Raw genomic sequence first — 14198 nt, forward strand, 5'->3', positions numbered from 1 at the left:
TTCAGTCGTGTTCATGTTCCTCGCGATGAAGTACCTGTAAGCTTAAAATAGCATCCAACGGCACACTAGATGCCTTAGGAAAAGCCATGGTTAATGCTGTGAAGCTACTGGAAATAGGCACGCCCTCCCTACTCACTCAGGATTGTCGTGACTAAGGTGACCAGGAAAGTTTAGGGTTTAAATCCGGTAGTTAGTAATGCGCTCTGTTCATAAGTCCTAGCTAGGTATGAGTTTAAGAGTATTATTCAATGCAGTCATCACAGGCACCTACTTGGTGTCGTGGCCCAAGATTTCTTCTACCTACTCCTGGTACCTATTCTACGATCCTAGCGGTAGGACAAGAAACAAGAAGTTACCGCATCTTGCCGAGTTTCCGATGCCCGAGTTATATGTGAGGCAAACCTCGTCATCTGGTTGGACAAGCGAAGGAAGCAGACACTGAGAGACAACTGGAAACCGACAGATACTACCTTGTGCATTACCTTAGGTACCTACCTGTTATTGTGCCAAGAGAAAATATGCCGTTACCCGTGCCGTAACAAGTACATGACACTTTCCGAGACTAGAGCCTCAAATTGATGATGACCATGATGTGATAAAAGGTAGAGACAGCACGAACGATGAAGCTCTCCACACTTAATGTCAGCAAGTTTGCTCTCGGTTTCCTTCCTCCGCACTTTATTTCATGTACCTTTTGTTAGCGGATGTTCCGAACGAATAGGGCTGAAGTGAGGTGAGATTGCTGACATGAAAGTGAGACTTAACAGTCTTCTCTTAAGGTGAGTTGGTACGGGGTTAATTAGCGTACCTATATAAGCTAAATTGATGCATGTTATAGTGTAAGACCTGTTATTGTTGGTGCGTGACGCATGTCTTATCATAACGTAACAGTTCTGCCTCCGCATCGGCATTTCGTACGATCTAACCTCGGGGACGTTAGCAGCTAGCCTTTTAGATAGCTTCATACAGGATTCAACAGCATCTTATCTAACGTGTAACCAGCTTTCTCAAAATATGCTAACTTCATGCTTGGAGTTTTGCGTTGGAGGGAGATATAACGAAACCCTGTTATACCTACACCATATTTATGGAATATGCAATTTGATGTGAGATATATGATAAGAAGTTGATAGCTGAAATGTGAAGCAGCGATAGCTGTGTGATGTATTGCAGAATGACCAGTGGCAACACTGTGACTCCGTAGGGTAAGCCGCATAAAATGTAACTAATTGAAGCATACCGTCTGAAGCTAGCAAAAGTCGATATGAGTACGAGGCGTGGTGGGAGAGGGACTTATGACGCCAGCGCTGAGCAGAAGGAATGTTATGAAAACGCACAAATAAGGCGAAGGATGAAGGGAATGAAGGAAGGATACCGCGAGTCCCAAGCATCGGATGGGGAAGATTCGCTGTTCAAATGGTTACGAATAACCACTTAGATACCTACCTACCTACCTAACCATACCCCGGAAAGAAATCCCAGCTTCATTCGTGCGTATAGGTACAAGAGGTTGTGTAGATCTTAGAACCATAAAACGAGTAGTTATAGACTGGGCGAAGTAAAGTCCGACTTTTTATCGCGTACCTAACTCCGATAGGGGTTATGGTGCAGATGCTTAGGAAAGAATCCTAGGAAAGAATCTGACGGTTTAAAGTACCTAATGTTTTGTTAAAAAAGGTTTCTACCACACAACTTATGATGACCGCGCTTTAATAATATTGGTCAAGAATACCTTTGTAAACACTTGGCTTACCTACTGCATAAATAGCGGACTATGTACACGACCTGTCAGATAACTTCAGAGGTAAATGGAATTCTTACGGTTTTCCTATCAGGGCCTACCTGGGGTTTTGACCAATAATGAAGTTAAAATGTCAGCTTATTAAAATGTTTTAAACATTACTTGTCGATTTCTAAGTTAACCTTATATTTGTTTCACTGTGACATTGTCTATATGGTCGAGCGAAATACGAGCGAAGACTGACAAAACTAGCTTAGATATGAGTTAATTTCATTAAATGCAGGACTGAATGAGATCGCATAGAAGTTGGGATCTTTTTAGAATGATCTAGTTATTCCCGGGCCAAACCGCGAAACTCATCGACTGACATATCCCGGGTAACAAACGGGCCGATTTTGTGCTATTGCATAGAAGCTGGAAGCTGATAATTAGGTGCCGTGAGCCGTATAGAATGAAGTTAACTGGACGTCCTGCCCCTGCAAAGGAAAATCAATGCTTGGAGCTGGGGAGGACTACCATATACGTGTAACGAACGGGTAATGGTCCGGGGATATTTCTGACAGTGGATTGCTGCCCACGAGTGAAATATGCTTTCGCTATTAGAGCGATGCTAGGGTGAGTGATACCTACCATAACCTCATCCTTACTAACAATGTGCACAGAAGCTTGCAAATACCGACAGCGCCGGGCTTCAGCTATGGAACGATCGAAGAGGCGTTAGAAGGCTTGCAGAGCCAAGGGCAAAATTAGCACAATGACATGTGAGACTACCTGATTTAATAGTATGCACACCAACAGAAAACGTTGGAGAGAATATCATCCGCAGGCGGCTAGCTACCTAGCTATGCTGATTTACCGCGTATGCTCAGCTCTTCAGAAGCGATGCTGACCGCAAATCTATGTAAAATCATGACAAACGTTAAACGTATTCGCCAAGGGTAAGATGTCTAGGTTCCGCGGACCTGGGAGGCTGTGTAGTTGTATAGCTTCAATCGATAAGTGAGCCGATAGGCTGAGAAAGGCAAGTTCATCCATGTTGGGTTTTGGACTTTCGAACGTAGGTACCGCAGTATACAAAAGCGTCCCGTGCGTCACCAATGGACCATCTCGCGCCGCATATCCTAGGTTAGTATATCAGGTAGGCTTGTAAGATTTATTGCTGCAACGTTGGAACAGGTCGTTTTCGTCGTCCACCAGGGGGTGTTACCAGAGACGCGGCAAACGGAACACTATTGGCTCAAGTCTTTCCACCTTGTCGAAACGTGGTATGCCTGACCGGTGTGAGATTGATCCATGGCATGGAGCAGCTCAGGTCGTATTGCAGGTGTCAGCCGGCGAACCGAGTGCGGAAGCCCAGAAGCAGCTCAAGAGCTAGCTAATACCGTTGTTTGTGGGGGCACCCATAGCAAGAAGTAACAAGGCACTTCACAGGCTCGGGCCGTTGATACCATTCGTCATTAGTTCAACAGCGGCAGCCTAATAGTGCAGGAAACTAGTCATAATTGAAACGCGGATCGAAGGTATTCCGCACTCATCATTTCTAGACCATTCTTAAGTTTACCTAGGTAGCTAAGCCACGTAAAGTCTCGCTTATGATGATTCGCTCTGCATGCGCACCCTGTTCGCTCCTTAGCTTGCTGAATAGGTATCTCACACGAAGTTCCTTCGTGAAACCCGCACTGGGCATCCGCCATTAGTAAGTGGTGTAGAAGACGAGAGCGGTGTGTGTGTGGACGGGATGTTTTGAGAATGTCCAAGGATGACAATTACTTCGTAGATGTCATAGAAATATACATCTGTTTGCAGTATGTTTTCTGTTATATTTCCATACCTAGCCTCCTCCGACTAGTTATATGTCATATGTTGAGACAGCGAGGGTCTGGTGATCCTCCACGATAGGATCTTCAAGAAATATCATACTCCTTGCTGGGTTGGATTATGACGTGGTTCACGATCCTGTGAGCGTATATGTATGCGTGTCTGTCTGTCTGTCTGTCTATGTATATTATAGGTATGTACGTAGGACGTATATGACATCTTAGTTAGCTTAGTTGAGAGATGTTGTATCGGATTTATGTGGTATCTGTAAGAGGTGCAATAAAAAAACGCGGAATACGGAATGGTAAGATGTTGTAAGTGGGTGTAAGTGGGAGACTTTGATGGCGTAAGTGAAATGGAACTAATAAATTAAACGATGCTGCCTAAGATCTACAAGGTACATAGATACCTAGGTAGAGGTAGTTTAGGTTAAGTACCTAAGTACCTCGGTACCCACACCAACGTTTTCTTACCCAATACCAACGCAGTTAGACTAAGGTATCTTTTGAGATAAGGTTTAGAAGGGTTGCAGTGGGGTAAGGCCCGCTTAGTGCGATTTTACAAGGGTCTAAATCCGGAAGAGGTTAGTGGGAAATGTGGGAAATACGACTCCTCATGCGCATCCTAACTTCTAAGACATCTTCACCTTATATAGGAAGTACATGATACCAGCATAATATGTACACCAGGTACACGGTCAGATCGCAATCCGTTAGGTACGTCTCATGTTCATCTCATACCTAGGTACCTCTTAAAATTCCCATCATTTCCATTGATGAGCTTAAAACTCACATATATTCCGATAATATAACCTTCTACTCAAGGTTCATAAACTTAAATTAGACCAGAACAGATCAGACGTCAGCTTATCAAAATCGCCAATTCTTTTCTTCCTACTTAACGCACGTGGAAATCACAAGTACCAAATGTTCCAATTGGACAAGAATATGTGTGGCTTGCATTCCATCGACGTTATCGACAACGATATAGGTTAGGTGATCTTAGCATCTGTATTAACATCCCCGTGCCCGTAACTATTGTCTGAGCTGGCAAAATTCTAATGTAACAAAAGAATAATATTTGCAGCCAGCAGCTCTTCTTCAGCTTGACGCGCCTTAGCAGCTTGGATGCAGCTTCGATAGGGCCAAGCTTCCACTTGCATCCATGGCTGAGATCTAGGTCCCGGGATCGGCGGCAAAGTGGTCCTTCTTGATATTGGCACGTCAATGTGGAAGAGAATGAATAAACGGCGCCCGTGAGGCTGCGTTAGGTTATAGGTAACAGGGTAGAGATCTTCGAAAGCTGAGATGGTATGCCAAGCGGTGACTTAACGGCCTATATCAGGAGATGCCTACGGTAGGCATCGCATATGCTCCGCACTTTTGCATAATATCAAATCATGGACATAGTTATTCTAAGAAGTTGGGTCCCTCCTATTCTAGGAATAAGCATACCTGTAATACCTCGGCACCTAAAAGGAGGTAGTTCATAAAAAGGAAGATGGAGGGTTCATATACCTGCACGATATTACATCTAGGTTAGGTTAGGTAGTTAAATTTCCACTGTAAAGGTTGTTAGATATTGTACAATACAACACGCTGATCAGTCGTTCAGCTCCAGGATAACCAAGCACAATGACGCGAGCCAATGGCAGAAAAATGCAATTCTACCCTGGCAGTCCGAATTTTGGGGTTTTCGATCGCTGCTTCGCGGATCACTGCTCAATAATACCCCCACATATCGGAAGGTTGTATCACGTCATTTAATTTATTCTACAGTATTTCTCAGATAGGGTACGGCTTGTTACGAGACTAAGATACCTCAGGTGGGTAAGTACTTCTTAGAGCTTCGTGAGTGTGCCCGTCCTAGGTTCACCTATAAAAGTGCTTTTTGAATTTCAAACAGAAGTCGCTAATTATTATAAGGTTATATGTGAGTAATAATAAGGTGGCCGTAATTAACTGCACCCTTTAAAATTGCTAGTAAGCTTTGTTTAGTGCGGTTCTCTTAGTAGTGACAAGCTTTGCTGAAGTTTAAGACATCATAGTACGTGATCTACATCCCGCTCTTAGATCCGTCGCGGTAAGATCCTTCTTGTCACACTCCCATAAGAACTCCTCTACCAAAAGTGATACCTAGCCGTAAGAGCAAAGAAGATGACTTGATACTACCTAAGTAACATCAAATAGGGTAACAATCGGTGGCAAGCCAAGCTCACGAGACTCGAGCAAACAATTTCCCTTTACTTGATGTGGGGAACTAAGTACTGAAAGCTCTACATTTCGTTGCTTTCTGCATGTCTTGCTGCTGATCCTTGATATTTCAAACAACCAGTAAGGAATCATGACCAGAAATGAGGCAGGTTTTGCTTGTCTAGGCCAACAAAGCGATTTTCTTGAGTACTGACTAGTTGGATTTTGAGACTGGCGGTGTGGAAATAGCTAAGCGCAATTCTTCAAAGTCCTAGTTTTTTTGGTTGTTTTTTTTTTCTAGCTGAAAGAAGGTCTTGAATACAATAGTTTATCGTTGTCGTGCATCGTGATTATGATACATAGTGCATCTTTGAAAAGACTAAAAACGGGTAGTTAGATATTCACCCTGATAGTAAATCCACCCACCATAATCATCGTGCCCGTCCCACCATAACGCCGTCTAAAATACTATATAATATTTTGAGGCAATAATATGAATTTTCCTAGTAAACTTTCATCCTGTGTACCATACTCCTGATGAGAAAAGAAAAGGTGATTCTGACCCGGACACCATCCGCCTCAAAGCGCCAACGCCCAATTTCATACACTGATTTTGATCGTACGGTTGACTGTAAAGTAAGGATGTAATATATATGACAAGGAAACCGATAATTTCATTATAATTAACTGATCTTGAAACGTTTATCTCACTGCGTGGCTGTCTTGCGTCACATCGTAACATCGTTTAATAACATGCGCTCTGATGCCGCTCTGGCGCTAGTGGTAATGGTGCTGTAACGTATTTTAAGCTGAAAGACGACTCGTAGGTCTAGGTAATGAAGGTCATGTCGCCTTTTCTGTGACTGATGACTTCGAGTGTAGAGCCAAGATTTTGCCCGAGATAGCCGATCATAGCTTTAGTAACCTCGGGAATGTCGGAGTAATCACTGCAGACCACTTCTCGAAATCTCGCGTAGACCTCCTCTAATTTACGGAGTTCCCTGGCCAAGATCTCCAGTTCCAACCATTTCCCATCCTCGCCATTAAGCTGATATACCCCAAGGCTGAGTCCTAGATTATTTCCCTGGTTATTTGGGACCATGCTCATGCTTCCAGTATCGAAAAACGAGTTGGAAGCAGTCTTATAGAACGATGTGATTTTCCCGATCACAGTCGCTAGCAACATGGTAGCGGTATGAGTACCGGATCGACTCATGCATTTACTGCAAGAGAGCATGACTGCGCATCCTTCCACGGCTCTTCGATTAAGAGACAAAATGAAGTCAAAGGGCGGCACTGCTGGAGCAGAGGCGTTATGCAATGCTTGAAGTGATTGTAGGCAGGCTGTAAAGCAGTTGCAGGAACCTCCATTTATAGTGGACGATGATGATCTGTGAGGTGGTCCATCTGGTCTCATTGTAGGCGGTGTTGTTGGACTTGGAAAATAATTGGAAGTCATGCTCGTGGGAGTCTGCACCTGGCCGTACGAGAGCATATCTTGTGTTACTGGATCGGTCCACGCTATCGGCGTTGTCATAGATAACTCGAACGACTGAGATCGTATCTGAGTACCGGGAATAGAGCCAGTGGTGACGGGAATGTCGCTGAAAGTCGCGCAAGAAAGATCCGTAGGCGGTGTCCAAGGCATAGTAGATGAATAGATTTCAGGTGGTGCTGACATCGGGTCTTGCTCCCCCATCGTTCTGTCCTCGACTCCAAGTAAGGAAAGACCTGTGGATATCGAAGGGTTTCGACTGATATTACCATCAACACTAGTAGGCGGTGTAGTCCATCCCGGTTCGAAACTGAAAATGTGTTCAGATGGGGTTTGATGAGGTGTTGAGTATGTGATGTTCTTGTCTTCTATTAGACCGTGATGCATTTGCTGCATATCTTGAGATGCATTCGCGTGGGCTCCTCCGCTATGCTCAGACTTGGGTTTGCCCGCCCGGCTCGAAGGTGAATACCGACACTCGATGCCACAGGCTAAGCAACGGGAACATATGGGCCGAGCCTTAGAGCACTTGACCTTTGCCAAAAAACATCCATCGCATGAAGCTCGGAGCCGAGGTTGGCGGGCCTTAGTGGAGGCCATCGCAATGCTGATCTTGATCGATGTCGAAACAGGCGAATAGTTCTCCTGGTCTAGATTTTGGTTCTAGGGTGGAACGAGAGTGGGACGGAATTTGGAAACAAGACGAGGATAGGTGCAATGAAGGTAGTATTATAAGTTGGAAGTATGTATGATAGCTCTCCTATGTGGTGGTACAGAGCTTACAATGTTACGAGTTGGAGATCGAGCTAGAAGTGAAGTTGGGGGGGTGTACTGGACCGGTTCGACGCAAATGGGAAGATATGACGAATATTAAGATCGGTACCAAACAAGCGGAAAGGTAAAAATAACAGAAACCAGGCTGAGTGGTTCAGAAGGGCGTCTATGAAAGATATATAAAATATGTGCGGAGACATAAGACAGAGGAGAGGGAGTCTGCTTAGAGCGTACAGGGTCCCAACTAAAAAGGCTCAGGGGACTGACTAAAACCTGATTTGGCGTTAGAGAAAGGTAGTAAGAGATAGACCCACAGGGGATACGTAGGCTGTCAGAGCCGGTTGGTGTCAGAGGCCCAATAGAGACAGGCGGCGCTTGTGGCCATGGGAATGGCTGTGGTTCGAGGAAGGAACCTGACTTACAAGGTCGCTCAGATGGGAATGAAGATACGGACTAACAAATAACCGACCTGGGCAGGATCATAGAACTCTGAGATGTATGGATAGTAAAGTCAGGTGGGGGGACTGTCAGCTGGTAGGTAGAATAGAATAGAGTAGAGTAGAGTAGAGTTGTATATGTTCTGACCCATTCCTAGAGATATCGAGAGGGAATCCATAAAGCATAACGAAACTTACATCGATTCTCTGGTATCTTTCTATGGAGACGGACGTACCCTCCCTCAGAGATGGTCGGATCATACAGCCGACTGACTACCAAGGTTGTTGCTGAAGAGCCATCAGGGCATATTTGAGTATGAAGAAAATGAACAATTGCCAATAGCTTGGGGAAAGGTTATCATTGATTGGTCCCGATATAATGGCTGAACTCGGTTCGCCATCGAGTCGCATTGTGTAACGGGCGCCAACCCCACGATTGTACCTTGATACCTGGGTAGATATATGATAAGAGTGGAAGGAGATATATAGCTATTCAGCCAGCGGATCCAACAAATCCAGCGAATCCAGCGAAAAGCAGACCAGTTGCATGTCTCAGTATGTACCTAGTTTGACGTACGGTGCTGTGCTAGCACCACAACAGGGCAATCATGAAAAGGATTGCTCACAGCGACGACATGAACAGCACTGCAATGAGAAAGCCGCAGCGCTTTGAGGCATGTTAGCCGCCTGCAAACAATTGATACGACACCCGAAGATGGGTGCCATGGACAGGGTTTCGACAATAAATGCTTGGCTGGCTGGATAGCCAAGTGAGGCTATAATAGAGCTGTCCGACCCGGAACGGGATAGAGCCCAAGTTGAAGAGGAGGGGGGGCAGACTTATGCAGGTGTATATCGGTGTACATTGGGCTGATTTGGCGCAATGCACAGAACTTAACGTTTAGTAGTAGACGGGTCCCTGAGCTATCTTGCAGTAAATAAGTGAAGATGAGGCTCGGGCCCGAGATAGAAACGGTCTCACAACAGATGAAAAAGAGTTAGGAATCCGATAACTGGCAATTCAAACTCGGAGGATATAAAGTTCCGATTTGAAAGTCAGAACTAATAAGTCAGAGCCAATTCGATTTAATAGCTCCAGATTAGGGTTGACTAGATGTATAGTATTACCAGACGCGACGAATTGACTTTGACTTGCGTTGATGTTTAGGTACGGTTAGTTCACTTTACTTTGATTTTAGTTCATCAGATTTCATCTCGAAGAACTTTACGTGTGATTACATAAAATTCACAAGAGGAAGGCACATACCTTGGGTACCTCCTATAGGTACCTTCTCCTACCTCACCTAATTACCTTAGGTACCTAGGTACCTACCTACCTGTAGGAGGGGCAAACCGGAATCTAAAGAGGCAAGCTTCATCTGAAAAGATAACAGGGAGTAATTGCATGTTTTCTGATTTGGAAGGCATAGTCGAAATTCAAATGTACTAGACAACATTGAAAGCTTACCTCTTTATACCTGTTATACAACATTCACAATATACATTAATAATGACCTAATATTAGGTGCTTCCACTTACCTTAGGTACCTTAATTTAGTGGAGTTAGCTTAGGTGGGTTAGGCAGTAGGCACATTCTACGGTTGCCCTGTGCTCTAAACCGTCTGAACCTAAACCCTCGAGCTGGAAAATCATTGGAGAAACATTGAGGATCCAATCTCTTTTTTCCTTTATCAACTTTCTTTATTTCTTGGCAAAGCCTCGCCTCACTACACTACATCTCGCTGTATTATTGTCACAATATCATCTAAGTATCGCTAATTATATCTGCTTGTGTTAGGTATTCTTCATCATCTCCGCGGTATAATTCCTTCCTAATCGTCCGCGTCTTCCGGTAAACCATACATTTCCCCTTCTTCACCTCGATGGATCGTGTATTCGTTTCAAGTTGCGTGGCAACTCGTTATTCAGCCTCAGCCCTACCGATCCTTCAGTGCCGCTGAGTAACACGTTCAGGAGTTATCGGGCCCTAGTCCTCATTTCATTCCTAACATCAGTCCTGATGGCGACCTGATGGCGACCTGATGGCAAAAAGCTTATAGGACTTACTCGTCGTCTTAGTAAACATCAGCAGCCACCGGAGAATCGGTGTTGTTCATTCTCCGGATTTACCATCGCAACTAAAGATCAACTATCAAGCTGTGTGTGCCGTACTAAGCGACCGTGGTGTTTCTAAGCCTATGATTGGCCTCGTTATCTATCCCGCGATTATTCTACAACGATTCACAAAATTTCTACATGCCTTTACAAGTTCTACCTTCACCCCGCTGATAAGAGTTTCATCGCCATTCAAGTGATCCCATCCGATGTAATTCCGTCTGCTATACGGGGGTTTCATCGTTCCATTGAACTCCTCGGACCTCCGTCAAACACCAGACGACCTGGTCAAGTTCGCAATTATCTGTAGCGAATTGCCTAGGACGAAGCTGTTGTTTCCAACGCAGGTAGGGTGCTTCCGTCATCCTCTCTGGGGTCTGGTCAATCAGGTAGTTCTACTTTGAAGAGAGAAACTGGGTAGCATTTGTCCGTGCTTTGAAACCCGTGGGTTGCCTACCCGATTCCCTAACCTCCATCTTATTGGGTTTTATGCCTGGGACAACCAGTGCAGGTTTATGAATCCGTCGCTACTTGGCAGCCATAAAAATGCTTCCTTTTTTTTATCGGGTTCATAACTTAATGAATTCGCGTCCGGTCAATTGGCTTGGTCCATCGATCTGAATCGGCCTAGACTACGCCTCCAGGGCCTAAACTTGTCAAGCTAGACATGATAGCCAGAGTGAGCCGCTATCAAATTATTGGAATCTATTGGGACTTCCCAATGTCTGGTTCTGGTACCCTAATACCTGCTAAGACTGGGACAGGTACATCCTGGGAAACTGTTGCAGTTAAGCTACTCGTGGCTTGTCATTCAGCTACCTCCTATCCAGTAATTTCGCTTTTTCTCGCCGTCTCTGGTGCCATAGCTTGAGCTTGAGTAACGGCGGTTCCCGAAGCCACCTTATTCTCAGTACCATTAACTCAATACATAACTCTCGTTGGAAATGATTGGCCAGGGGCGAGGATTAAGCAACTTTTTCAGCTAACTACTCGCTGCGTTAATTTACCCTACCGATTTTGTCGATATAGTTGTCCTGTCATCCATATCAATATTGCTGCGGAAGACCACCAAAAGGCTTTCACTGGGCAGTTTAGCAATGGGGGTCTGTCACGTTACGTCAAGCGCCTCACTTCTTCTTACCTGCTTCTCTCTGCAGAATGAATGCTGTTTTCGCCTACGAAAGTCGTGTTCGGATCAAGGAACCACGGTCAAAGCGAACTATCTTCCTATGCAGCAAATACAATGCCTGTGTCTGATTCGAGCCGGTACTGGTGATTCAACAGTGGGATTTAATTCATGTAGACACATGGCACGTGGCAAAATCAAGGTTTTAGAGGAATCCAAGCTTAGAAGTTGCCAATTTGTGGTACGACCAGATCGAGTAGACACAGGAACTCGAACCGGACTGGCAACGCACTCCACCTCGACGACTTTAGCGCGACGTGGGATATCCTTGTCTTAATGAACATGGAGTTTCCAACCCATCTTAGCTGCAATATTATACTGCCATATTTCCAAGCTCTATAGATTTGAAGAGAAATCATCTACTAACAGGTAGCTAACCTAGGTACCTTGGGTAAATTCGGATAGGTACTGACTCTACGCGCGTCTCTACTACGCTATCTACCCAATTCCTAGCGTTAGTTTGCCTTTGTGCATTATAACCGTCGTTTGTCTAATTGCGCTCAAACAAAACCCCTCGCAAAGAGACTTTACCTAACGCAAGATTCGATTGGCTATCCCAACCCAACCTTACGGGTGGCCACTTGGAATATCAGTAAAAATAACATAAGCTTATAGTGGTAAAGAAGTTTATGAGGTTGCACTGATCGCCATCTTAACTAGGATCGACATCCACTCGTAATGATATAGGGCTCAAACATTACCTACCTACCTCTATCTATTTAATATTAGATGGGTTCAGCGTACTGTACCAGCCCCAATGATACCAGCCTCGATATATAGTCTGTATATCTTCGATGTGTTCGGATAAGTAATGCTGCAGTGCATGCTTGGACAGCATAACTGCTACAGCGTGCTATTTAAAGTCGTGATCTACTATGTAGACGCATTGCATCACCAATAATTGAATGGTCAAATCATCAAGATTTACTTGACTGTTAGCTATAATGCCTTAACAGTCCGAGACTAACACTAAATCGGTTCTCTCGAGATTACTTGTTAAGTAACCTAGGTCAAGGGTCTACCCCTGAACCTGGATTTTCAGATCTTAAGGTTAATCTATGGAGCAAGCTTCTACTTCTGTTGGGTTCCCATTTCGGTTACGACCGACGAACTGGAAGGCGAAAAGCCGTATGAAGCGTACAATTGAACCGCTGCACCTTTTAACCCACCTATACCTATGCACGGCTCTGCTTCCTTAGTGGAGGTCAAATGTATTACGAGCCTGGATAGGAGGAAAGGTACTGTTAATTCAGTATAGTCTTAACCAACCATCATCGGCAGAGCTCATCCTTATCAAAGCCGAGTTTCTTCTGTGACATGACGGATTTCGACCCCGGCTCGGCTAGGTGACCGGGTATGGCACCGCACGTGCGGATGGTACGAACGGAAGAAGATGCCGGAAGCTCGACGCTCCGGTGATATTCGAGTCAAAAGAACAATTCTGTTAAACCTTGCCGTGCCCTGACTAACTAAACTAAGCTATCCCGTGCCTCTGGGACCTCCAAGCTTATTTCCAGGCTAATGCACTCTCATAGGATGATGAATTTCCATCCACAACACACACAACGCATCACCGGGAAATACTAAGCCGTATTTGGAATGTGAAGAAGAGTTAACTTCAGAAAGGCCCCTCTCTCAATAGAGCTTGTAGGTACTTCTGGTTGCGCAGCATCCCAACCTCGGATGAATCTGCGAGACGAACCAGTGTGTTTACTCGCCTTGAAAGTACGAGATTTCGTGGTACCCCGTGTCGGCTCAGGTAAGACGTGTAATTAATTTTCGGTAGCATCACAGAGAAGCACGACGGCTCGATGCCCCGCAAGAACCAATTGTATCCCATATGCCGGTTGTGCCGTTGCATGTCAGCCTGTGAGATCAGGACCCGATATGCTTTCCACCCGGAGCTTCTTCTTTGCTTTGCCTTCTCCCCCCCCCTCTCTCTCTCATAAACCTTGCAGACAGTGCTCAGCCTAGAGTAATTACTAGCCCTGCTTCATCCCTTCTCAGATCATCAAATGGCAAAGCCGATCTGCACCAGGGAGTGGATGAGAGACCGCAGGCATCTACATAGCAGAAGGGGAATTTGCCGTCTCGATATCGATGCATGCATGAGCTCGTTAGAGCGACCAGGACGGGCGCATAAGAGGCTCAGCTCAACATTACCATATATGCTTTTTGCCATCTTTCCTATCCTGGGTACCGGTAGTGATATCTCTCAGTCACTATGACAATGTGACGATCAGGCAAGCTTGAGGTGATACTAAATAGGTAATTGAAGAATGCAACTAACGAGCTTGTCTTCCCCGTTTGGAGGTTCTTGACGTCAGGTTTTAAATGAAGGAAAGACACGGCAGAAGGGCTCCGGTTTCACAGGCTTCATTGAAAGGGAAACGAAGCATCCAATGAAAGACGAAATTCCCCGATAGAGGCTTCGAATGCC

General features: G+C 45.0%; 2 protein-coding genes across 2 annotated transcripts; one reads left to right on the top strand and one right to left on the bottom strand.

The window, feature by feature from the left end:
* Positions 1–6242: 6242 nt before the first annotated feature.
* On the bottom strand, positions 6243–8098 carry F4812DRAFT_380788 (uncharacterized protein). Its single transcript, XM_047932024.1, has one exon. The coding sequence runs from the start codon at positions 7844–7846 to the stop codon at positions 6581–6583; it is 1266 nt and encodes a 421-aa protein (XP_047790186.1). The 5' UTR covers positions 7847–8098; the 3' UTR covers positions 6243–6580.
* A 3013-nt stretch (positions 8099–11111) lies between these two features.
* Positions 11112–12554, top strand: F4812DRAFT_427953 (uncharacterized protein). The gene is made up of 2 exons (XM_047934144.1): positions 11112–11251; positions 11337–12554. Exon 2 carries the CDS (start codon positions 11670–11672, stop codon positions 12033–12035), a length of 366 nt encoding a protein of 121 aa, XP_047790187.1. The 5' UTR covers positions 11112–11251; positions 11337–11669; the 3' UTR covers positions 12036–12554.
* The last annotated feature ends 1644 nt before the right edge of the window (positions 12555–14198 follow it).

Source organism: Daldinia caldariorum (assembly GCF_022478825.1).
Source record: "Daldinia caldariorum strain CBS 122874 unplaced genomic scaffold F4812scaffold_8, whole genome shotgun sequence".
In the NCBI taxonomy this organism is placed as follows: domain Eukaryota; kingdom Fungi; phylum Ascomycota; class Sordariomycetes; order Xylariales; family Hypoxylaceae; genus Daldinia; species Daldinia caldariorum.